The following is a 26344-nucleotide window of genomic DNA, read 5'->3' on the forward strand; positions in this document are numbered from 1 at the left end:
TTAGACTATCAGAACATTTGTCAGGAAACCTCTTAGACCCAATCAATGGTCGATCCCTGGAACCCGGAGAAATCCAAGTCAACTGGTTAGCAAGACTTCTGCAGCTGCCAGGGTGAGGAAAAGCCCAGGAGCAGGCCTGTGGCAGGTAGCCAGCCTCAGCAGTGCCTGAGCACACCGTAGGTGTGTGAGAACATTCGTTTTGCTTTGACATCGAGAAAGGAATCATTTCAGTAACAGTAGAGGATCTCCCAAGCCAGGCGCTGCCTGCATCAGTGTTTGGACTGAAGGGAAGGGAATGGCAGGCCATTTTGACAGCCAAGCATTAAACCATAGGGTGTAAGTGGCTGGGATACACACTCCATCTGGATAACTCACATGAGGCGGTTGTAAAATGAGACACAGAAATACAGGGAGAAAGCAAGGCTAGGAGGAGTGTCAGCCAGTCTTGGGGGGGTGGGTGGGCTACAGGAGTCTGCTGAGCTGGAACAATGTGGGAGGAGTTGTTGGCACTTGCTCCCACCCAGGTCTGCAGTGTGGTTTTTATGTCGCAGGGGCTGGTGGATTTCAGAGTTGGACTTCTGAACTGTCAGAAAAACCACCTGTTCCGGTCCCAGTCTGGTCACTGAGCTTCGGTGTGTGTTTCCTCCTCTACAGAAAGGGATGGTGTCTAACTTCTCTTTCCTGAAAGGAGACCTCTAAAGGTCATGGGAATTCAACAGGGGACCAAGAGGACCCTGAGCAACAGGATGCCAGCCCCTACCTTTCTGCTTGCTGGGAAACTCATCACGGATATGCTGGTTGCTCTTAGAGGTTGTCAACCTGACTGCATCTGGAACTAAGGAAAACTAAGCAGCTGGGTGCATCCATGAGGGCTGGGTGCACCCATGAGGGCTGGCTGTCATAATTAAATCATTTGAGATGGGAATACCCACTTTTAACATGGGTCTTCTGAGTTGGGCTACAACTTCTGGTGGCAGCTTATACAAAGGACAAGGAGGAAAGAAGTCTGGTGTTGCTGCTAATTTCATTCCTTCCCTGGCATTAGAGCCTACTTCTTTGGGATTCCATCATATACTGTAGTAACAACTGAGACATCCAGCCTTGTGCACTGAACAACTACCAGATCCTTAGATCTACTGTTTGTAGACAGCTGTTGTTGGAATAGCTGAACCACAACCTGTAAGCCACTCTAATAAGTTCCATATGTGTGTATGTATGTATTATGTATGTATGTTTCATTCTGTAAGTTCTGTTCCTCTAGAGAACCCCAATGGACTTTACAAAATGCAGCTGTTTAATTGTAGGTCAAAATCTACAATGTTTGCGTGTGTATGCGTGCGTGTATGTGCGTGTGTATGTGTGTAGGCAAGAACCAACTCTACTGTTGTCCACCTTTTTTTTTTTTTTTTTTTGAGACAGTTTCTCTCAATAGACTGGATGGAAACCACCTGTTTGTTCCCACTACTTCCTTAGTACTGGAATTGTGTGTGCCACTATGCCCCACCCAATCTCTATCTCTATCTACACACACACATATATACACATATATATGTATATACATACACATATGTGTATATATACATACATATATGTGTATATATACATGCATACACATATACATGTATATACATATATGTATGTATACACACATGTATACTGTCTTAGTCAGGGTTTCTATTCCTGCACAAACATCATGTCCAAGAAGCAGTTGCGGAGGAAAGGGTTTATTCAGCTTACACTTCCATACTGCTGTTCATCACCAAAGGAAGTCAGGACTGGAACTCAAGCAGGTCAGGAAGCAGGAGCTGATGCAGAGGCCATGGAGGAATGTTACTTACTGGCTTGCTTCCCCTGACTTGCTCAGCCTGCTCTACCAGCCCAGAGATGGTCCCACCCACAAGAGGCCTTTCCCCCTTGATCACTAATTGAGAAAATGCCCCACAGCTGGATCTCATGGAGGCACTTCCCCAACTGAAGCTCCTTTCTCTGTGATAACTCCAGCTGTGTCAAGTTGACACCCAAAACCAGCCAGTACATATACTGAATGTTTGCCTGCATGTCTGTATGTGTGCCACATGCATACCTCATGTCCAAACAGGTCTGAAGAAGGCATCAGCTCCCTGAGAACTGGAGTTACAGATGGTTATAAACCACCATGGAGAAAGGAGGACTTGAACTAGGGTCCTCTGCAAGACCAGCCAGAGCTTTTGCCCACCGAGTTGTTTCTCCAGCTCCCCTACCTTCCCCTCATAAACACCCCATGGTTCGGACGATTGTGTTCAGGTTCCTGGACTTGCAAGGCAGGGACTTTACTGACTGGATCACTCTGTAGCCTGAGAGTGTTTTTACAGGATTTGAAGAGATTGAAGGTACTGACATTGCAACTGGAATCAGCCACACTCCCTCCTCCTGGTGAGAGGAGGCCCACAGAAGCCGCTATCAACTTCCTCACACAAGTCTGATTTAAATTAAACTTCCTTTAATAAAATAAAGACAAAAACAAATGGTGCATTGCATAATATTTGTGGGCACAGTATAAAACAACACAATTAGTTTGTATAACCTTGGATAGGGACAAAAATACACAAGACCTTCTCTTTGTCTATGGGAAATTCTGCAGATCCTCGTGTTACACACTAGAAAAGAAACCCAACCTCCTTCTCCTAGTGATCTGCACAATTGTGTGTCACCGAGAATCTGGTCACACAGTGGAAGAGAACTTACCTAAACCTCAATTCCTTTCTTCCTCTGTTGTCATGAGTGAAGTTAAAAAAAAAATTCCCCCCAAAAGTAGCAAGTTGTGTAGTATTGCTTACAGTTCCTGCTCCGAAGCGCAGTCTTTGGCTCATGGATGCCGTAACAAAATCATGGCTGCAGGCGGTCTGCAAAGCAGGAGGCAAAAGCCACCAGAGAAACAGACAGAGGTCTGGGCATGTGGCTGGGAGGGGGAAGACACACATATCCACATCTCGGGACATTTCTAAATGAGGATTAATCCAGCTGGTGAGTCAGGGGCCAGCATATCCCATGCATGAAAAAATCTGAAAAGTTGTTAAAAAGCCAGAGTTTGCAGTTTTCTTATTTTTCTAAAAAAGTGAGCCGTGTGTGTAAACATCGTAAAGTAAACAATTTAAAGTAATTTTCGAGGCTTCAATCTGAATGTAGCTTAGGTTCTTTCAGCGGGAGATTTTTGTGATTAGGAAAAATACCCAACCTTCTATAAAGTTTTCTCTTTAAGAAGTGCAATTTCATGTGCCAAGGCCTGGCTCGGCCTCTCCCTCCCCCAGAGCAGTGTTGCAGGGTGGGGGCCTCAGGAAGAGCGCTTCATGGGGAGCACTATTTGGTACATCAAGAGTGTTTGACCACACTTAACAAGACACACACCCCAGCATGGTAAGATTCCCAAAAGGAACTAGGTCCTGAGGTTTCTGGCCCCTCTCCCAACCCTAAGCAACATGGGGGTTTGGGCATGGCCTCCACAACTCAGGTTCAAATCTCAACATCAGACGAAAGGGAAAGGTAGGTCCGATCACTCATCTCATCATCCAGTACCCACGTGGACCACTGTGGCTTTATGTACATCTAGGGCTCATCTCACCCCAGGCTAAGTCTCTCTCATCCTCCTAAGGAGGGCTGTACTGCCAAGACCCTGAATCTTCTTCAGTAATGGCACAGGCTCGAAGGCTGCTCCTAACACCTGGTTCTCTCCCCTAATTCCTGTTTGTACAGTCACCTGTGCCTCACGTCTGAGCTAGCAACAAGAAAGCGACATGTAGACCAACCGTGTCTGCCAAGCCTCCCCTTTCTCTGGCCTCTCTTGCTTGTGTGGGGTGCATCTGCTACTGACTCTAAACCTGGACCCCACCTGGGCTAGAGCTACCTTCTCAAAATCTCATTACACGAGCAGCCCCCAAGGTGGGCTCAAAACAAGCAGAGGAAATTGGGTGGAAAATACAAAAGCCACCGTGGGCCACATGGAGAGAAGGCGGGGGTGGGGGTGGGGGCTCAGCGCATCCTGGTCCGTGTTGACTAGAGCTGCACGTGATGGCCATGTTTTCGGATTACTTTATTGCTTAAGAGAAAGGACTCTTCTCCCCGTCCCCCCTTGGAAGACAACAATGTTAAATCCTTCAGAGGCAGAAGGCAGGGCGAGGGTACCAGCTGGGTGGTGAGCCTCAGTACTCAGGGGAGGCTCAGGAAGGCTATGCTGAGGTGAGAGAATCTGTGTGGCTGAGGCCCTGATGGAGCAGGCACTGGTGACCTGGAAGATGTGCCTGCCCGCTGTCCCGTTCCTGCTGGGCCCAGCCAGGCAGAGGCAGCTGCTCTCAACCCTATTTTACAGGCCATTCACATAACACTAAATAGCTGGGTTCCCTTCATGTTTCTAATAGGAAAGCAAACGTTCACAAAGTATACCCCTCTTCACTACCCCCTGCGGGGAGCTTAGAAAGACTTCAAGGACTGAAAAGGTCATGGAGAACACACGCTTGCTCTAGGCAATTTCTGATTCCTTGAAGTCCGTCAGTCTTGCAGGCAGCAACCTGCCTTCCTGTGAAGAAGCTCAATGTGGCACTTTTGTGGCTCCCATGGCGGTCCTGTGGCACCAGGGACAGTGCCTCTCATGAAGGGACAGGGCACCTGGCTCGGCGGCACGGCTGCCCTCTGCTCCCACTCACCCTGGGGTTCCTGGAGCACAGTGGCCTAAGAACTACCAGAGCGAGCACGTGGGTGGGCGAGCATCAGTTCCTCCCCCCCCCCCGCCCCCCTCCTCCCCCCCCCCCCCCCCCCCGTGTCCTCCTCCTCCTCCTCCTCCCAGACCTTCTGCCCTGGACAGAGGTGGTGCTGGATTTTTTTCATACTCATTCTTAAGGCTAAGGTGGCGAGATAAGGTGCTTGGTGGAAAGCCGAATTCTAGACTCCAGGGCTGCCGTATCCTCACTCACAGAAACAAACCCGGAAAACGGAAGAGGGTAGAGAAGGAGGGGAAACAAAAGGCTTACGGGCCAAGAAGTTATAGAGTTTTAAACCCCTGACAATGGGGGATGGGCAGGGCAGTCAAAGCCACAGCTTGCCTTGGCACAGGTCTATATCAGCTCTGAGCCAGGGTGGAGGGCAGCAGGTAGCAGCTCTCCCGATGCTGGCTGCTCGTGGATGCTGGCTTTCGGGTGGGCCGGTACCCTCTTACCCACAATGACCAACTCTGAATGCCTTCGCCCTACCTCACCGAGATCCCTAAATCAAAAGTGAGCAACACACACAAATCAGAGGATCGATAAGCCGCTAGGAGAAAACTAATTAGACGGGGGTGGGGGGTGGGGTGGGGGGTTAACCATTAAAAAGCTGCAGCTGGGGGAAACACACACTCGATTGTTACATATCAGAAAGTGCCGTGGGAAGAAGAGCTGTGTGCTGGTAAACATGTCCTCGCTCAGAACTTGACATGCAGAAAAGAGAGAGCGCCGAGTCCCACCTGAGATTAGAGAGGACTGGTTTTAGTGTAACACACTCGGTTGTAAAAATATCAGAGTCCTCTTCTCACCCCCACCGCTCCTACAATGTTCCTCTGTCCCTCCATCTCCAACTGCTTAATCCATCTCCATGGACATGAGCCTGCGGCGCTCCCGACGCGTCTCCCGAACCTCCTTCTTACAGCACCAATGGGAACTGCAGTATCCGATGAGGCAGGACAGGAGCCCGATGACTGTGGACAGGCCCACGCCGATCAGCAGCGGGTACTTGAAGGCGTTCAGCACTGGGCAGAAGACAGAAAGTGGGAGCATTAGTGCGGTGCGGGGCTGGAGGGTAGAGAGCACTGGCTCACTCCTTAGTCCCCCCCCCCTTCCCCACCCCCAACTCCTGCAGCGGATCTCTGCAGAGATCCCAGCTCATAAACCCCATACCCTGCACCTGGCATGTGATTCAGACAGGAGCAGCTCAGCTTTGTTGAAGAAACGAACAAATGTCCCCCACTCAGTTCTGCGGAGTTGGGTAAGTGGCGGGTAGGGGGGTGGCACGCAATAAAGAGATTTTACTTGATGCCTTTGAATGTCAACTTCTTTTTAGGGTTTTGGCAGGAGATTGATTTTTAAAAGTCAGTATAAGGGCACCGCACATTGAACGGCAGATGCATCCTTTAGAAAAAAAAAAGACTGAATAAATCAATTTCTATGCATCAAATAACTGAAGTGTACTAAAGGCGCTATTTTAAGAAACACTATAGTAAATTATCGAGCAAAGTGAATAATCACTCCCCTACTTGTTTGGTGAATCTGGGTTTTCATATGGAGTTACTTCAAGCAGAGTTTAAGATGCAAATGGGGCAGAGATGACAGAACTTTAGATCTCACCCCCAGGAGGGCCACCTTCCCTCCCCCAGTGCTCTGGGTAGGTGCCTGCCTCTGCCAGGTCCTTAATGTTTGGAAAGATCTAAGTTTCCTAACAGCAGGATGGGAGACTACTGTCACGGTTGTTTTTTTTTTTTCAGGAGGTGGACCAGAAAGTATGTGGAGCTCTGTCCTCCAAGCAGGGCATGGCTGTCACCATCTCTGGCCAGACTGGCTGTACTTCCGTGCATGAGACCCTTTTCAAGAGCAGATGTACTAATGTTTCCATTTGGGGAGGGTAGAGAAGTGGCTCACGGGGCCTCTGCCCTCCACTGGGATCTATATGTGGTTAGTGATTACTGGTGAGTATGGCGGAGTGGGGTGGGGGCTGGGGAGTCTTCTCGCTGCCTGGATTCTACCCATCCGCCCGTCATGCTATACACTCACGGGCTCACCAAACTGGACTTGGGTGGAATTGTTTTTCTGGTCAGTCACAGACCTCCTCATCTGGGACAACTATAAGTAGACGCCTCAGAAAAAGTCACCCGACAGGAAAACGAAGCAAGGAGGAGCTGGAGTTCAAAGGTCCCTCTCCTCAGACTGCATGGCCGCTAGGGAAACCCCCTCGGACAAAGCTTCTCACCCTTAAGCATGTGGACTTCATTCTCTCCACACAGTTGTTCTGAGCAGCCGAGCACTCGGAAGCTTTCATGGGGCAGACTCATTTCTTAGGGACCAGCTCAGGGAGGCGTGGGGGTGGTGCTGGGGGTAGGGGACAGAGGTCTGACTAGTTAGGCTGGTCTGGGTGGGGCAGGTTTGGTATGTGTCAGTAGAGACACTCTACTACACTACTGTAGGGTTCCAAGAGGTCTCCACTCTGCTAGAGGCTACGGGAAGCCTTCCTTTTCCAAGAAATAAAACAATAGGTGATGGGAGGTAGAGGTGAGAATATCAGGAGTTTAAGGTCAGCCTTGGGCTAGACAGTGGATCTGAGGCAACCCTGGGACTTATGAGACCACATCTCAGAAACAGCAGGTAAGCAAGAACTGTCAGTCTTTAATCCACAGCCTCACCTGGAGACCTCTCTGCCCCCACATCTCAGAAGCCATGTCCACCTTAGGATATGGGGAAGTGGGCTTCCACTGAATCACAGAGGAGCCAAGGCTCCTAAAAGTCCTTCCCCAGTGGTGTTACCAGGCCAGGACTGCAAAGGCAGCAACTTGCAAAACCGCTTTGGCCTGAGCCAGGCCCTAGAGGAAACACAAGGTGGACCAAACTCTAGAAGCCTGAATGTATGTGCTGCAGTACAACTCGGGAAGATACTTAGATACCCAGAGCGGGAGAGCTCACCGTCCATCTTCACAGTTATAAAGATGGGCCTGGAGTGGATCTCGGCTTCCCTCTGCCAGGAACCTGTCGGTGACCTCACCCAGGGAGTCACAGAACAGTAGTAGTTGCCAAAGTCCTGGTCCTCAGAGCCATGCACTTGCAGCAAGAATTCCAGCACGCTCACTCGCTCCAGGCTGACAGTACTCTTCCAGTCCCTCTGGCCTGTCGTCACGACTCCCTTCCGGTCCAAGGAGGAGAGGAGGACGGGAGCCTTGTCCAAGCCAAAAGAGTGTACCGCAAACCAGGATACATCGAAGGCCATGTCATCTGTGGATTACGGAGCCAAATGCTGAGGTCAGAGTGTGAGCAGAAACGATGTACACGCTCCTGTGTGTGCAACCCTTACACGCTCCTGGCCAGGTCTGTTCTGTACGAACCTCCAAGCAGCCTGTGATGATATCACAGCCTCCCCTGTGCCAAGGTCACACAGCTACAGATAGTAGTGTGTCTAGCCTGACCACTCCCACCCTAAAGAACCACAGAAAGAAGATCTGGGGCCACAGACAGCCCTGTGTGTGAAGGCTGGGCATGGCGTGCAGGGTCCCCGAGCACTTCACGCAGAAGAACCAAAGACCGCACATAAAATAAATTGTACCAGATTTGAAGTTGTAGACAGCTTGGATTTTATTGTTCACTGTGGTTTGTGCTGTTTTATTTTTTTCTTCCCCCTTGTAGAAGTATTTAAGTTCAAAATAAGAGGGGTAAAAAAAAAGAAAATCAAGCTGAGAAAACTGAACACAGTTAATAGTCCCAGAGAGTAAAGCTAGTGGATCATGAAGTTCTCTGTGAAACTGAGGTTCTAACAGCCTCAAATAAACGACAACGGGCAGAAGAGAAAGAGGATGGTACAGGATTAATTTACACAATGTGGAAACTGAGGCCACATGCTAAACCCAGACCCTCATCCCCACCCTGACTGGACCAACCCAAGCCAGCTACTGAGCTTCAGGTTTCATCCAGAAGGCATGTGGGGACTGTGGACCAGAAACACAGTCACATCTTAAACCTGCTTGGCAAAATTCCTTTTTCAAAAAAAACACCGAGGACTGAACCCAGTGCCGTGCTGGGCAAGTGTTCTATTGGAGCTACAACCCTGGCCCGGGACCTTTTATATGTCAGCTTTTGCTGGACAACAAAAAAACAATAGTTATTCATTCAGGCAAAGTACATTAATAACTTCAAAAACACATTCTAAGGCAAACAGATGTCATCCAGACCCATGTAAGACAGAAGGGAGCTCAACTCAAAGTGGGCATTTCCAAACAGGTCCCAATGATAACTCCACTACTAAAGCAGATCCCCTCTCTCCTCCACCTGCCCCAGGGGCCCCTCAGCATAAACAATTCTCAGCAGGTAAGTCTCTGAGACCAGCTTGGTGGGAATGCAGAAGGTGCTGTGGACTGCCTATTCCCCCTCAGTGCCAGGGCGGAGTGGGCTCTGCTACCCAGGGAAACTCAGGGAGTCTAGAGTGGCTACCAATGATAAAGCATAGAGGTGCTGCCATTACGTCATTCTCTTGTGCATCATAGGATGCTAAGGTGGCTAGCCTGGGCCAGAATCCCAGTACCTACTGGCCACATGACCTGAACAAGCCATGTTAGTTTATTGCACAATGCAAATTAACAGGGCTCTGGAGAGATAGCTCAGTGGTTAAGAGCATTCACTGCTCTTCACAGAACCTGGGTTCAGTTCTCAGCACTCATGTCAGGTAGCTCACAACTGCTTATAGCTCCAATTCCAAGGGATCTCTTATCCTCTTCTGGCCTCCACAGTCAGACAGACAGACAGACAGACAGACAGACAGACAGACAGACAGACAGTGTACAGACACACATAGACAAACACACATACACTTTAAAAACTTAAAAAAAAAAAATCCAACTAACAGCGTGGGCGAACACTGACTGCCAAGAACCACTCCCAGCCCACGTGTTTCTGTATGTGGCTCCTGGAAGCCCGGCCCGGGGGACAGGCAGGAAGGTTTTGTCCTGTGTGAAGGGGCAGTGCTAATAACCAGAGACCCTGCAGGCCTCCCCAGCATCTGGGTGCAAAGTACTGGGTAGCCATTACATTGGGGTGGGTGCCTGGCTCCTTTAGGACTTCTGTTCAAAGGTTCATGTGGCTACAAGCTCAGCATGGACATGTTTCCCCGAGAAGGACCCAGTGGGAACTAGTGATAATAAAAGCGATAGTGATAAAGCTACACACCACCATCTCCACACGTGGCTGACAGGTAGATGCCGCTAGAAGGAAGTGTGGGAGGTACTTGTCAAGGATATGGGCCCCTCCTGTGGGCATCTGCTGTACTGAGTCACCCATCTCACCACATACCCTGGTTAGGTACTAGACGCTGATGTGTTCCGACTGGACCATTTCCAGAACACGGAAGTCACCTCACCTGGGTGAAATGCCTCACAGAGGCTACGGAACACCCTTAACGCTCAGCCACTCCGCCTCTGAGCAATGGCTGAGCAGCAAGGACAGGAAAGTCCAGCTCCTTAGCTGCCCTCGGCACCAAGTACTCCGAGCATAGTGACTGGGCCCCATTCTCTTGCACCCCCACAGCACACTCTGGAGACCCCCCTCCCCCCCATGACTCACACTGCCTCTGCTCTGCTTCAGACCATGGTGCCACCCACGCTTGGCCGCTCCCACCCTGCTGTGACACAACAGTGCCTTGGCTCTCAGCCCACTTATGCAACTTTCCCACTGAGAATTCCCTCTCAGAGCCATGGGATGAATGAAAAGAGAAAAAAAAAAAAAGAAAGAAAAAAGAAAAAGAAAGAAATTACGATTTGTGTTTAATTATTCAGAATCTTCCACCCACACAGAGCAAGAGTGCAAAGTTCTGGAAAATTGTGATTTGCAAGATACCAGCTACCTATAGCTTTTGCAATTACATCAGAGAAAAGAGGTTTACATGAAAGGCACAACTGGCGACCTATTAATTTGCTGAGAAAGAGCATTTGGAGGGTTTAATATCTGTATATCACAAATGAGCTTTCAAACAGCACTGCACTATGCAAACTTTTAAGGAGTTTTTGCTTGCCTTTCCCTGGCAGTCTTTCCTGCCTTTTCCTTCATTTCTACGTTCAAAGGTACCTTTGTGCCTCTGCGCCTCGCAGCTTTGGTACAGCAGCAGTTGCTCTCTTCAGAGCCCGACTTTACATGACGTCTCATGCCTCACATGCTGTACAGAAGCCCTAAAGGAACCAGGGAGCCACTCCCATCATAATGGCTACCCCGTAGTTTACCCCCAGATGCCGGTGAGGTCTGCAGGGTCCCCCATCTTTGGTTATTAGCACTGTCCCTTCATACAGAACAACCTGCTGCCTGCTTCTGGGGCCATGCTTCCAGAGGTCTACACACAGAAACACATGAGAACTCACAGAATTTGGCTAGCTTTGTGTATGACTTTGCTAGGAATGGGGTGGGGTTGGGCAGTGTCAGGGTCACAGTGGGTGGTGGAAGGGAGAAGGGCAGGCCTCAGCAAGCTAGGCTCTTCACAGAATCGTTGGGGAAAGGCAAAGGTGGGTAAAGTCCTGCTCAGCAACAGGGACAACACCCTAAGGCCTTTAAGACCAGAGGAGCCAATAAGAGAGGGATGTCATCTTGCTTAAGGCACCAAGCAGAGAATGCATGAGGGATGGGCCCAGGATTCTGAGGCATCTGTTGGCAAGGCTAATCTTTTCGGTAAAGAGAAGATTCACAGAACTGGGGACATGGCTTGGGACAGGCCGGGTGTGCACAAGGTTCCCTCTTCAGTAGAATGGGAAAGGCTTTACAAAGATATCCTAAAAGTTATAAATGACATCACTTCTGTATTCCGCCTCGGGTGCAAGCTCTCGGGGGTAGATCTTGAGCACGTCCGTAGCTCTATCCCCAACATCTTTAACTGCTCTGTCTGTGTACCGAAGGGATGAATGACACGGAGCAGGAAGAGGGATCTGTGAGTGGGTTTCTAACCAGGCCACAACAAGCCAGGAAGAGATCTACTGACCGACCGTCCTGAAAAGTGTTTCAAATCTCCCAGCAGATACACAGCCTCACAGAGCCAAGCCAGCAATGAGTCAGGGAAAGTGATGGGCTGGCTAGTCTTTTGTCAGCGGGACACAAGCTACAGTTATCTGAAAGGAGGGCACCTCAGTTGAGAACATGCCTCCAGAAGATCAGGCTGTAAGGCATGTCCTTAAATTAGTGACTGATGGGAGAGGGCCCAGCCCATTGCGGCTGTTGCCATTCCTGTTTATAGAACCCAGGATGGCTTCTACAAGAAAGCAGGCTGAGCAAGCCATAGGGAACAAGCCAGTAAGCAGGGATACTCCATGACCTTTGTCTCAGCTCTGCATCCAGGTTCCTGCCCTGTTTTGAGTTCCTGTCCTGACTTCCTTCAATGATGAGCTACAATGTAGATGTGAAGCCAAATAAACCCTTTCCTAGCCAATTTGCTTTTGGGTCACAGTACTCCATTGAAGTAACAGAAACCTTGACTAAGACAAGTGAAGATCAACAGACAGTTCAAACTCCAAGTGGCAGTGACAGACGACAGGAGGAACGTTTACAGAAGGCAACGGGGGTGGGGAAGGAGGAAGGATGGAGGGAGGTACCTGGGTCCAGCACAGCTCCTTCCACAGTGACGATACAGAACAATTTGATGAGATCTCCCCGGGTGACGGATGGTGTGTCTGAATGCACAGAGGCGTTAAATGTGGGACCTGGAAGACAGTAATGTGTAAGATGCATAATCTTCTTTCACACAAGCTCAAAATTCATTCCTAAAGCTCCAAGAGCATCTAAATGTGGCTCTCTTTTCTGGGAATCGGTCTACAAAAAAACAAAAAACAAAAAACCATGAACTAGGCCTTCTAAGATCTCCTTTCTCTATGCAGAGACAGTCGGATCAGGAACATCTACCTGAATTCACTCTTGACTAACTCTGAATGGAACTTTCTCTGCTTGACAACCACAGCTTTGCTTGAAGAATATGCTTGCTTCACGCCCCCCGCCCCCGAGCTGGTAAGCTTGGGCTGCTGTCACATTCAGTGTAGTTCAAACTAGCCAGGGTGGTGTAGAGATCAGAGGGTCAGGAGCTGACCGCGTGTGCTTTGGGTCACAGTTGGGCGAGTGGCCTCTGTATGTTCTGCAATACTGATGGGGACAGAACCCTGAGACCCCAGTGTTAAAGGGCTGAAACCCAGTTAGGAGAAAGACCCACCAATACTGGACATGTTTAGATAAAGTATGGTGGGGCACTGAGAAAATGCCAGGATTTCAGGGGAAGCTGAGGCAGCTTGGAGCATCCTTTAAAAGACCACCCAGGTTGGGGAAGGCAGGGTGTGCATGGGAGTGCTCTATACTTCTGAGTCAATTTTGCTAAAATTGAAACTAAAGCCTTGATATTCAGATATACATATACATATCATACACACCATGTACATGTATATGCGTGTGTGTGTATGTGTATGTATGTATGTGCACATCTAGTATAAACTAGCATCAAACAAAACAGAACAACATCCTCCATTGAGACAGACTTTGCCTCGCATCCCCCTGAAAATATCAGTGACTTAACAATCACTTTAAACCCACCTCTGATGCCTCGTAGGAAAGGGCATTTCATAGCTCAAGACAAACTGATCCCAACAGCTCAATGCTTAACCTTATCATCTCAGCTTCTAAAATCCAAGAACAGGAAAATGGAAAAGAGAGTTCTAGGACATCAGTGCTATGAGATTCTACTTGTATTTTCAGGAAAGCATAGATAGGTGTCCAGCTCTATAAAGAGAATGCCACCAGATTCATCGCCAGCGCTACTAATCTAGCTCATAGAAGCTGAGCGAAAGCTTACTTGAGGAATAGGGACATCACTGCTTTCTTGTTCAGATTACCAGAAAGGGAAAGTACCCCAAAGTGTGTTTAAAAGCATCCATAAAAAGCTACTCACTCCATCAGGAGTGTGTGTGAAAGGTCACACTGTCATAAGGCAATGGGCTGAAGTGACTTTGTCTCTGTTCTCACTTCAATCTGATGACTAATAATAAGTCATTAAATGGCTTTCCTAGCACTAAGGATATGAATAACTTGAGCGGTGAAGAAAGGCTGGTTATGGAGGTAGGGGCGTTACAAAATCTGGGGACTTAACTCCAGGGGCTGAGAACACGACAGGATGGCAGTCCCAGGAACAGGGGATGAACGAGGCAGAAGACAAACACATCATTTCCTTCAGATGCCTCAGCTCTGGCCCTAGCTCCCTTAGTATCTCATACTCTGGACCTGCTCTGCCCAAAACTGTGTGGAGAGTCAGGGCCAGCCTTACTGCTCTGAGCCAGTTCTGTGGAAATGGCTGCCAAGGCTATTTCTGTCAGCTCAGGGTGGCAGTGGCCATGTTCAACAGTAGATTAAGATTTTCCCTTAGATTAGAGACTCTGTAATAAACACATCTGCTCGGGACTTTCTTTGAAAGTTTGAAAGCATTCAGGTCCCTTCTGAGAGAACCCAAGTGACCAAACACTGACATGCAGTACTGACTTATATATTTTTCTTATTTAAAACAATGAAGAAAGACTTGCATAATTTGAACAAATATCACTTTTCTTTATATTTCCAAAGAAAACCCTTCTGGGTCACAAGTCATAACTCCCAATTCCCTACTGGTGGCTGCCGTGGGAACCAAGGCAGGGCTTGTGAGAGGGTCTGTGCTCTGTCTCACTATGCAGACAGGGCTGGAGAAGAAGGCCTTCATTGTAGCAAACAATTCACAGTAGTGGATTTCCTTCTAATGAAATCAATAGCTCGATGTTAATATGGTCATTATCCCAGAAGAATGGGATATTTAGAAATATTTTCATTATGGTCTATTTCTGTGGCAATTCTGTTTTGTGAAGGAATTTGTCTGGTTAACTTTGCAGACCAGAGACTATGACTGGACTATTCAGAGAGCAGTCAGAGTCACTAGGGATGCCTGGGTTCCTAGTCTGCAGAAAGCATAGGGACCACTTGACTTGTAAGCACAAACATTGACACAACCATATTCCAAACTCCATCCCCACCCTAGGAAAAGGCGTCTAAGAGCAGCGTTTTCCTGTAAGCAAACTCTGCATCCCATCTGCATCTCCAGTCAAAGGTCACGGCTAATTGACGCTGCTCTATGCAGTCACTGGGCTGGTGTCTACCTAGCATTTATTGTAACAGGGGAAACGATTATCTCACACTATGGGGGGAGGAAGTAGGTCATAAAAGCACATGTATAGCCAAGATGTCAAAGACATGAAGATAACACTGAAGGGAAAGTTCTAGAAAGATGAGCATATTAAATTAGTCTTTCATAGGGCAAGGAGGGGGGGTGGGGTGTGATTGCTCTACTTTCTACTACTTGGCTCCATTTCAATTTTTTATTAATTATTTTTTTATATTAAGTGTGTGTCCATTTTGCCTGCATGCATGTCTGAGCACTACATGTGTCCCATGGAGGCCAGAAAGGGCGTCAGACCCAATGAGATTGGAGTTATATAAACAGCATGAGCTGTGGTGTGGGTACTAGGAATCGATGCCAGGTCCTCTGGAAGAGTGCCCAGTGCTCTTAACCTCTGAGCCCTTTCACTCTATTCACACATTTCTATATTAAAAAGAAAAAAGGCTATTCTTTTTAAAAGCTGAATCTTACATCATCGGGTTTAAATCTCATGCTCGCCCTGATACCTGGGTCAGTGAAAGCCATGATCTAGTGGATCCCCTGGGAAACTCAGACCTCACTAACAAGAGGCCAAGGCTCGAGATTAGATGATAGCATGGTAGACCTGGGGAGGACTACTGGTGTACAGGAGGCAAAGACTCTTGGGGTTCAAACCAGTTCTTTACTGGGGGACAATCTGTGGCTCTAGCGTTGGGCTGGTCAATCAGGTGGCAGTTTCTAATTAAGGAGGGAAGAGATTATGACAATTCCACAAAGGGTACAGGTTTTAGGCAATTCATTCAACCCAGAAGTAAAAAGCTGCCATCGTGGGATTCAAAGAATTAAGAAATAGACCCAATATCTACCCCTAACCCAGAAATGCAAAGGATTTTATATTTTCCCTCTTCCACAAAACTGAAAGAATGATCGAATACTATGTAAATGTAAAATAAGGTGGAACTGACCATAGATACATAAGAACAAGGACAAAATCCTGTGATCATCTCAATAAACACAGATGCAAGGGGAAAGAAATCATTTGGTAAGTCAAGAAGTCCCCACATGTTTCCATGACAGAAACACCCAACAAGGGCCAAGTGTGGTGGCACAGGCCTCTAATCCCAGCACTCCGGAGACAGAGGCAGTGGTTTCTGATTTACATATAAACAGATGTGACTGATTTAAGGATTCCTTCATTTATAATTCCGTGCAAGGCTGTGTGCACATGATGGTAACTGCCCAGAAAACCGATTCCCCGGGGACTGGAGTTACAGTGGGCATTGGGTGCCAGGAGCCACTCTTGGGTTCTTTGCAAAAGCAGCAAGTGCTTCTAACCACTGAGCCATGGCTCTACCCCAGAATGTGAATAATCTAATTAATGCACCTTGGTTTTGTTATATTAATTCAATCAATGACAGGATTTTTATAGGGAAGTATAAATGTATGCATTCAAATCTCTAACTGGCATGCAGGGCAGACTGCTTAGGATGTTGGTCGAATATTCACAGATGAGAATTCTTCATATGGACGGTCTGAATGAAATTGGAGATTTGAAGCTCTGAAAGCATATTTCCACTGAAACACACAGACATGTATGCCAGAGCCTAGGGACACACACATATGGGTGTGCCAGAGCCTAGTGACACACACAGACATGTATGCCAGAACCTAGGAACACACACAGATGGGTGTGCCAGAGCCTAGTGACACACACAGATGGGTGTGCCAGAGCCTAGGGACACACACAGACATGTATGCCAGAGCCTAGTGACACACACAGATGGGTGTGCCAGAGCCTAGTGACACACACAGATAGGTGTGTCAGAGCCTAGGGACACACACAGACAAGTATGCCAGAGCCTAGTGACACACACAGATGGGTGTGTCAGAGCCTAGTGACACACACAGATGGGTGTGCCAGAGCCTAGGGACATACACAGATGGGTGTCAGAGCCTAGTGACATACAAACAGATGGGTGTCAGAGCCTAGTGACACATACACAGGCAGGTGTGTTAAATTCTAGTGACACACACAGGCATGTGTGTCTAGGAATCAAAACCTAGTGACACACATACATAGACAGGTGTGTTAGAGCCTAGTGACACACACTGACAGGTGTACCCTGATGTGTCAGAGCTTAGTAGCATACAGAAAGCCAGGTGTGTCCAGGTGTGTCAGAGCCTAGTGAGGCATCCCTAAAAGCAAAATATTTCACTTGAGAACATATACCTTATAGCTATGCTGTCTATAATGTGGGCCTTTCTACCTTGTAACATGGTAATATTCCAGTTGCTAAAGATAAATTAATTTCTTAGTGAGCATAGTAAACACCAAAGATAAATATTATGAATAATGATTCTTAAGAAACCAAACTGACAGGTTCATCAATACCACAACACTGCAGCAACTCTGGTGATGCCCAATTATTTATGCAATCCAACACTGAGGAGCAGAGCAAGGCTGAGAGCCATCCCGTGTGGAGATGCTCCTGAGTGGGTACAAAGCTATAGTCACACCTGCATCCTGGAGTAGAAAGCCAGGAAATCAGACCTGGCCTGGGCTCCAGCTCCAAACCATCCAAGCCATGTTCGTTTCTCTCCATGAAGTTCCTTGAAGTCTGATCTATGAGTTCCAGTCATTTTTTTCCTTTTTAAATCCATTTACAAAAAAACCCAACCAAACAAAAACATTTGTAAGAGTGCTCATGACAGAATCAAAACAGTGGGGAAGTGGACACGCCCTGTCGTCCGTCAGCTGATGAAATGATAACGTGTGACCTAAGCATGTCACAGGATAGGACTCAGTCATAAAAACGAACGGAAAGCATAGGGCAACATGGGTGATGTTAAGTCAGCCAGACACCAAGGTGACATACAAGTGATATATGTGTGACATATACAGGGCGGGAAAGCCCACATACAGAAAGCAGCATGGGGCTGGACACTGCTGGTTAAGGGGTCCTTTCATTTTGATGCTACAGAATTGTTCTAAAATTGACATTGGGGATTGATGGTGGCACAATCCTGCGAATATATGAAAAGCCACAGAATTGTGGACCTTAAATGATAAACTACATGGTATATGAATTCTACTTCACAAACTCTTTGAAACAGTAAGGACAGGAGTTTGGGAGACAGCATGGTATGTAAGAGTGATTGCTGCCTAATAATGAATGCCTGGGTTCAAATCCCTAGCACCCACATAAAAAGCTGGGTGGGGCCACATATGCCTATGACCCAGATCTGTGTGGGGTGACAGACAGAAGGATCCCTGGACTTTCTGGCCATCAGCCTAGCTCCAGGCTCAGTGGGGAACTTTCTCAAGGGAATAAGGCAGTGACAGAGCAAGACACCTGACTTCACCTTCTGGCAAAAGCACAATGTGCACATAAGCCACACTCATATACCACATACATACACCACTCAGATACACACACACACACACACACACACACACACACATACACACACACACACACATACACACACACACACACACGAACAAATTATAAGGACCCTTGACTAAAATGTTAAGGCTTATCACCCGGGCCAATCTATGACTTCACAGAGCTCTCTGCTTACCTGAGGTTTGGAAGTCGATCTCAATAGGATTGGAGAGACTGGTCGCTGCCTCTCGCCACAAGCTGCCCCCAATAGGAGACCAGGCTGTCACCATGCAGCGGTACAGGCCCGCATCGGAGACCTGAGTCTGGTACATTCGGTATCGGAACTCATCCTCCTGAACTTTCTCCAACACCACGCCATCCACCCGAGACGCGTCGGTCCAGTTCTCCAGCTTCACCACGGAGTCCTGGTCCAGGGAGATAATGTACTTGGTCTCGTTGGGACTGGAGAGGTCCCCGACGGGCTTCTCAGCCGTGATGAGAACTGAGTATCGTGGCGACTTAATATTCTTGGAAGACACTTTGCAAGTCATCTCAAATGTATTCCCTGCAGCAAAGAAAGGCTTTGGCTGCCGTGCCTTCACCACGAGCACAGAATCTGGAATAAAGAATCAGAAGTGGGCCATTTTCGCCAGTTAGAATGGATAGGAATCTAAAAATCAAAGCATCCAGGAAATAGGGGTTTACTTGCAATCTGCCACACGGTAACACGAAGGAAATGTGGCAACTCTAAAAGAAACTAACACGTCTGTGAACAGGCTGAAAACTGCCCCAGGGGAAACAGCATCGGTCAGAAGGAATCTGAGGGGCGATGGGCGGTTAAAGTGTGAACTGGAGGGATTTCAAACCCTCTGATGTGTCACTGAGGGAACTCAGAGAGCTAAGATGGTGCCTCTCAAGTCCAGAGAGGCAGAGAAGGAAGACAAGCTAGGCTAGCCACACCACAGCCTTCTCTACTTACTGCCCGGGTAGTAGGCCTCCTTGGGCTAGCCTGTGTGGAAGCTTGGCTCTTCTCTGCCCAACCCTGTGTCAATTATGATAGATATGATATATAATCTAATAAATACAATTGCATTTGCAGACATGGCCACCTCTAACTAGTTTACACGTTTAACCACAGAGAGGTGGTTTTCAGAATGTTGAGTTGGTGTCTATAAGGACACTACCAGTGGGTTTGCATGTCCTATTAGTTTCTCTGTCAAATACTAATCCCTAAGCATGTATATATTAGGTTACATCAATCACAATGGCACAACGTCATATGGAAGGAACTCAAGTAGCTATTAAAAGATAAAATGAATTATGCCCATTCCTTAAAAAGAACTTTTAGTACAGTAATTACCCCCGAATCTATTCAGTTATGAATTTTATGCTGGGATTTGGGGAGCAATTTGTCCTGTCAAACCCAGCAGCACAACATGTGTGATACACCATCTTTAGAGAGATGACGGCTTCTGAGGTTCTACCGAGCCAGACACATTCGTTCACAATTCTCCTGTGAGTTTGGTCATACACTCATGACTTAAACATAATTACTAACAGCCTTCATATCATAGACACTGGGAATAAAACAGTAGAGGTCCAGGACCTTCATTTTTATATACTAGTAGAGGAAGACAAGTAGATAAAACACATAGTGTGTTTAGGTGGTAAAAATGTAAGAACAACCACAGAAGAACAACCGACAAAAAAGAGAAAGCATGAGACCACATAAGAGAAAGGGTGCAGTGTTATAGACAGAGTGGCCCAGGATGGTCCCACCAGGACGCTAAGATTTGACTCAGCACCCGAGGGAGGTGGGAAAGCTGCCTAGGCAGAGGAGACAGCAAATGGTGAGCTACAGAGCTTGTCAGGTAGTGAGGGGAGCTATGGGAAGGGCAGAGGCGCTCAGTAGAGTAGGCAGCAGGGAGAGCTGTGGGGGAGGGTGATCAGTCTTCAGGACACTCGAGGACACTGAGAGGACTCTGGGCTTTGCTCGGAGATAGGGTATCTATAAAGGTATGGGGGGAAGAATTTCACCATCTGATTAGATGTTAAGGGCGTGGTTAAGGGTGGATGCAAGGAGACCAGACAGGAGGCTGGTGATGTAAATATAGATGAGAGATTAACACTGGGCTCATAAGCCTGAAGCATGAGAGGCCATTAGACTCTAAACTGGTCTCAAGAAGTTAGAATTGGGCATGGTGATATCTGCAGTCCCAGAACTTGGGAGGTAGCGGCAGGAGGATCGGAGCTCAGTCATCTTTGACAACACAGTAAATCTGAGGACAACTGGGCTGCAGGAGACCTTGCCTCTCAAAACAAGACAGGCCTCCAATAAATCAAACAACAACCAAAAAGGGAAGTTAGGGGTCAGGATGTGGCTGGCTTGCATAACACTCCATAAGGTTCTGCTTCAATCCCTAGCAGGTAAACAAAGCAAAGCAAAGCAAAGCAAAGCAAAGCAAAGCAAAGCAAAGCAAAAGTGAGGAGTCAGAGGTAAAGGTTTAGGTCAACAACTAAAGGTGGAAGAAGATGGGTGGCAGAGGCCAGAGGCTCCATTTTGGACAGCAACTTAAGAGCTGCTTGCTAGGCAGGAAGGCACCATATCAGTGAAGGCGAAGTTCTGGGGCATGCGGGCACACACGGGCACAGTTGGGAGTCAGCCCCTGCTATGTGTCCTGTGAAGCTAAAGCTGAGCAAGTTAAGCAGGAATGCAGGGACTGTGTCCTGATGTGTCCTGAGTGGGAACTGAGTAGGAAGCAGTACGGAAGGGAGGCTGAGGTACTGCAGTGAGGAGGGAAACAGGGCCCGGAAAGGCTTCCCACAAGCAGTGGGAAAAGCCAGAGCATTCCTGCAAGGGAGAAACTGTCCCGGCCCAGGAAGGAAAGTGACAAACAGGGTTCTGTAGTGTGTTGATCTTTGGCAATATCAACATGTGACTAAGGGGTTGGGGAGCAGGTACCACAGAGAACTGGAGGAGAAATGAGAGATATTAAATATAGATAAATCGAATCCACCGCTATAAATGGGCAGAGTAGTGGGCAAGGTTGTAAGAAACAGAAATAGACCAAAAGCGGTTTCTCTAAAGCAGTGTTAGCAGGCTGATGGGAAAGGACCAGAGGAGAGAGAATATTGATGATATAAGGGGGTGGGGCATGTGTCTGAGCTGTGAGAGGGGCTAACCTTTGCTAAGACATACGGGCAAGTAACAGGCTCAATGCTGAACATGGCAGATACAAGTTCTCCTTTGATGATCTTTTTATAGGGAATGGAGCCGACAGAGGCTGGGGGAGGAGGTTTTCAGAGAGCAGGTGGTGTGCAATTATCACTTAGGAGAGTGGGGAAGTAAACACACAAAGGAAACCAGAATGACTCTCAATGTTGAGAGCCCACGTGACAGAAGAGATTGGAGATCTGAAGTGAGACCTTCACTGTTGGAAAGCTATTTCCTTCAACTGCATCTAACTCTGCATATGCAGCCAAAGCGACAGCAAAGTTGGCTTTGAATCAGGTAGTGTTTTAAGCAGAATATAAGGTAGACCAAGCCAGGGAAAGAGAGTTAAGAAAGCAAAGAAGGGACATGATTGGCTGGGAACTTAGGCTGGATATCCGTAGATGATCAAACAGCTCTCCTTACCCCCAGCCCTGGACGTGTATCAGGACGGGCTCCAGGTCCATGTTGGACTTTCTGGTAAGAGAGAAGTAAAGGCCCAGGAAGAAGGAAGGACAATGGTAGAAGACAGAACCACTAAGGCTGAAGCACTAAAGGGAATGATCTGGGGAGCCGGTGATCTTAGAGAACCAGACAGTGACACTGAGCTATGGAGGGCTGGATTTCAGAAGTGAACGGGTCAGATGAAAAGAATTGGGAGTGAAAGACCAAAAGGGACAGAGGACGTGATACTTAGAGACAAAGGCAGGGGGCTGAGAATGAAAATGTTGTCTACACTAGGGTCTTCCACAGTGGCCCCTCTAGAGGATTCAATCCCAGTGTCCAGACCGCACACACCTCAGACCAATTTAAATACAACTTCTACTGGGATCCTTTCTTTTCTTTTTTGAAAGCTCCCAGGAAGATTTCAACACAGCTAGCCAGACAGGAGTAGTAACAAAAGTGGCCATGAAACCAAGGCGAGCAGCTCCAGCAGATGAGCAGAAGAGCAAGGAGTCAATCAGGATGAGTGGCAGGTGGAAGAGGTGTGGCCCTGGGCAGAGAGGGGTCTTTCAGGACTGGTGGGGAATGGTAGAAACTGCAGAGGGACAAGGGGGTGCCTGACTCCTCTATTCCCAGCTACTCAAGGAATGTGGGAAGAAAACACAGCCACTGAGGTAGATTCTGGGACAACTGTCCTCAGAGAGGAGGCTGGCATCCAAAAGAAAGAAAAAGGAACACTGACTGGGGTTCAGGAAATGCAAGGCTTTGCTAAGGACAGTGAGTGGCAGAGGCCCATGTCCCCAAAGGGCCATGTGGTTCCAGTTCCCTAGTGTATGAGCACAGATTTCCAGTGTGAACGGAGAGTGAGGGTGCCTACACAAACATGGACAGATGACTTAAGAAATTAAACCAAACTGAGCAGTGACAGGATGATGTCCCCACCTTCTGAGGCCCAGAATATGTTGACAGGCTTGGAGAAGACATCTTTGCTCTTCACCCAGCTGTTGTTCCTCTGCCTGGTCCAGGCAGACACAACACAGTAATAATTGCCCCTGTCTTCCTCCGTAGTCCTTTGGATCCGGAAATTGAATGTGTCTGTGTGCTCCTTAGAAAAAATAAACTCTCCGTCCTGGGCCCGCTGCTTGCTCCTCTCTCCATATCTCAGAGTCCAGTCCCCATCCATGACTGCGAGAAGCTCACTGGCCACCACGTCGTCATTGCGACGGGTCATTCTATAGTACCACGACACGGTAAGTCGGACACCGGCCTCCAGACGCTTCGTGTCTATCACCCGGCACTGCAGTTCCGTGGGGTCGTCTGAAAACCCGGGGACCTTAGAAGCGTTCAGGTAGACCTGGTATTCTGGTTCTGAAGTGGGGAAAGAGAAAACACAACGACATAAGAATTGTCCAAGGAACAAGTCAAGGACCACTCGCGTTCCAACAAATCGTCCATCCTGCTAGCTTCTGAAATAAAAATCAAGTCTTGGCGTTGAGCAGGAAGGACCCTGTAAGAGTATTTCTCAAAGTGTGTAAACCACTTCTTCAAGTATCTGCCTTAAGAAAACTGCCAAGGTGTCTCAGACTTAAGAGCCCTGCCTGCTTACAGAGGACCTAGGTTCAATTCCCAAAACCCACATGGCAATCACAACCATCTCTCAGTCCAGTTCCAGGGAATCCAATACCCTTTTATAGCCTCTGAGGACACTGTACACATGTGGTGCACAGACATACATGCAAGTAAAATATCCCTACACATTAAAAAATAAGATGAAATTAAGGAAGGAAGGAAGGGAGGGAGGGAGGAAGGGGGAAGAAAAGAGGGTGGGAGGGAGGAAGGGAGAATAGGAGGGAGGGAGGGAGAATAGGAGGGAGGGAGGGAGAATAGGAGGGAGGGAGGGAGAATAGGAGGGAGGGAGGGAGAATAGGAGGGAGGGAGGGAGGGAGGGAGGGAGGGAGCTGCCAAGGCCAGAAGCCACACATCCCGGGTCAGAACCCTTACTTTTCCACAGGACAAGGGGACGATAACAGGTAATCCAGGAGGTTGGAGTCTTTAAGAAAGATCTCAGTGTCCCCTTCTATCAGGATTGTCTCTGGGATACCAAGCAAGCTTAAGACCTCCAAAGTTCCCACTGAGGCAGTAACGCAAAGTTCTAACCTAAAGAACGATGTACAATCTAAGGCTCTCCAGTCCCACCAGGATTCGGGCTCCTGCCACCCCTGGCTGTGCCCCAAATGCAAGGCCCCTAGGACTCATTCTCAGATATTTTTAAGCCTCATTTGCTATTTTCCACTGAATCTGTACCCAGTCAGCCGACACCCCCTCACTTAAGACTCTGCAAAGGATGTTCTTTCCAAAGCCACAAATAACTCACCCTGTATCTCTGCCAACCACGAAACCATCACATAGTGAACCTGGCCCTGGTAAGTCTGCTCAGTACCACCACCCACCTCCCTACTGTATCTCCACTTTTGTATCTTCACTGGCTGCAGGCCTCTTCTACACTTGCCTCCTTAAGGAACCTGTACTAGAACCCCTTGGTAGCCTTCCTTCCTCTCCCCTCCCCTGTCACCTCTATTCCTGAGGCTCTTCACCCACCATATAGGCTGGCGCCATTGTGGTACTGAAAGCCTCCCGTGGCTGGGGTTGGTGCTCTTTCTCTGAGCTCTCCTATGTCTTTCCTACACTAGTTGTCCTCTCCAGACATCCTCTCTGAAACCACTCTTTGCTTAAGAGTCTCAACCCCAAAATTTTGGGACCCAGTAGGTACTTGACACCTGCTCCGTATTGATGGTAAGGTCACTAGAAAAGTCTCCAGTTTTTGTTCCAAGCACTTTGCTTGGATGAGAAGTCAGTCTACTTGAACGGGGGGCCTCCACTTTCCAGTGTTCTCTTTCTCTCCATCACCACTAGCAGTTTTGTTTGATTTCTCGCTGCTTTTATTTATGACTCACACAGATTATAAACTGCTGAGGTCAAGGAACTGCTCTTTTGTGATTTACACTTCTAATGAAATTTATACCATTGTGACTTCTCCAAGAATGATTCACAGGGCTAGGAAATGGAAAAGACTCTAACCTGCACTCTCTCCAATGTTGCTCTTCACGAGGATTTAACTGAGCGACACTGTGGCTGCATCACAGAGGTCAACCTCATGGGCGGGCCCCTGACAAACGGTCACTGTGAAGTGGGCAACTGGCATATTAGAGAACATAAGGGGAGCTTGGAAGTAAAGTGTCACCACTGGGGACTCTGAAGCTTCAGAGCATCCCAAATATCAGGGCACCATGGTGGCAGGAGAGTACGTGGTGACCGGAGAACCTCAGGTAATGTGGAATGGGCAGATAGAAGAAGGAAAGCTGGCAAGGGCTTCTTAATATGGGTTTCTTGGCAAGTGTGGAGGAGGCTTGGAGCCAATGAAAGAGAAATATGATGCACAGCTACCCTGGACCCTGCACTTAACCTTTGACCTAACGATGGCCGCCATTAACAGACCTCTGTGTACCTTGAGTTTGATATGGTTAACACTCCCTGGTGCTACAGCCTCAACCTGCACACTACTTCATGAGGCCATGAAGAGCAATGAAGAAGATGTACAGTGCTGACATGCCAGGGCTCATCAAGCAGACCGTGTACTAGTCCTGCTTCTGCCACTGACCTGCAGGCAATCTTTAACACATGGCTTAAGCTCTCTGGTGCCTCATCTGTAATGATGCAAGCAATGACCACAACCACACGCTCCTACCCTCACTGCAAGGACTGAGAATTAGAATCGACATAGAGGGGGCTCAATGACCTGAGTTCAATCTCTAGAGCCCATGTGAAAAGCCTGGTGTGCTCACTTATAATTCTAGCACTTATAAGCCAAGCTGGGAGGCAGAGACAGGAGAATTACCTGGAAGCTCACAGGCTTACTAGCCTGGAGTACAAAACTTGGTAGAAACAGCAGAGAGCCTGCCTCAACAAGGTGGAAGCAGAAACCTCCACAGTTGCTTTCTAACTTCCACACATATATTGGTGCATGACTGTGCTTGTACCCTCCCTCAACACAAGCAATACAGTAACAAAAGGTGCTTAATCTGGTGTCTGATGCACACACCAACATGTGTAAGAACATGCATACGCTACTTATCACAATTCCCACTCATGCCCAGAAGTAAGCCCTTTAAAAGGTAAGCAACTCCCACACTTGGCTCACGGCTGGGAGGTCTGGTCCCAGGGCTGAAAGGGTTCCTACCTTTCAAGACAAGCATCTCTCTGGAGCCACACCCATTCTCCAAACTGTGCAGTTTCTCAGCTCTGCTGCTCAATGGGACAATTTTCAGGACATGGAAGGTGTGGTTGTGCTGGCAGTGACACTGCCAATTACTGCCATAGGGGCTGTGACCAGATTACAGCTTCCTGTGGGCCTGAAGCTGAG

At 48.0% G+C, this 26344-nt stretch overlaps 1 protein-coding gene across 3 annotated transcripts in view; it reads right to left on the bottom strand.

Annotated features, from left to right (window-relative positions):
• Positions 1 to 2459: 2459 nt before the first annotated feature.
• Ptgfrn (prostaglandin F2 receptor negative regulator) overlaps positions 2460 to 26344 on the bottom strand; it is a 70516-nt gene continuing 46631 nt past the window's right edge. For 2 of the 3 annotated variants that reach the window (XM_017319503.2, XM_006501147.3), the window contains exons 5-9: positions 22867 to 23292; positions 18466 to 18885; positions 12320 to 12427; positions 7674 to 7979; positions 2460 to 5752 (exon numbers count right to left, since the gene is read on the bottom strand). In XM_017319503.2, the coding sequence (XP_017174992.1) occupies positions 5586 to 5752; positions 7674 to 7979; positions 12320 to 12427; positions 18466 to 18885; positions 22867 to 23292 (1427 nt within the window). In that variant the 3' untranslated portion in view covers positions 2460 to 5585. The remainder of the gene's footprint in view (positions 5753 to 7673; positions 7980 to 12319; positions 12428 to 18465; positions 18886 to 22866; positions 23293 to 26344) is intronic. The other variant, NM_011197.3, reaches the window with a different exon arrangement.

Source organism: Mus musculus, chromosome 3 (genome assembly GCF_000001635.26).
Source record: "Mus musculus strain C57BL/6J chromosome 3, GRCm38.p6 C57BL/6J".
NCBI lineage: Eukaryota > Metazoa > Chordata > Mammalia > Rodentia > Muridae > Mus > Mus musculus.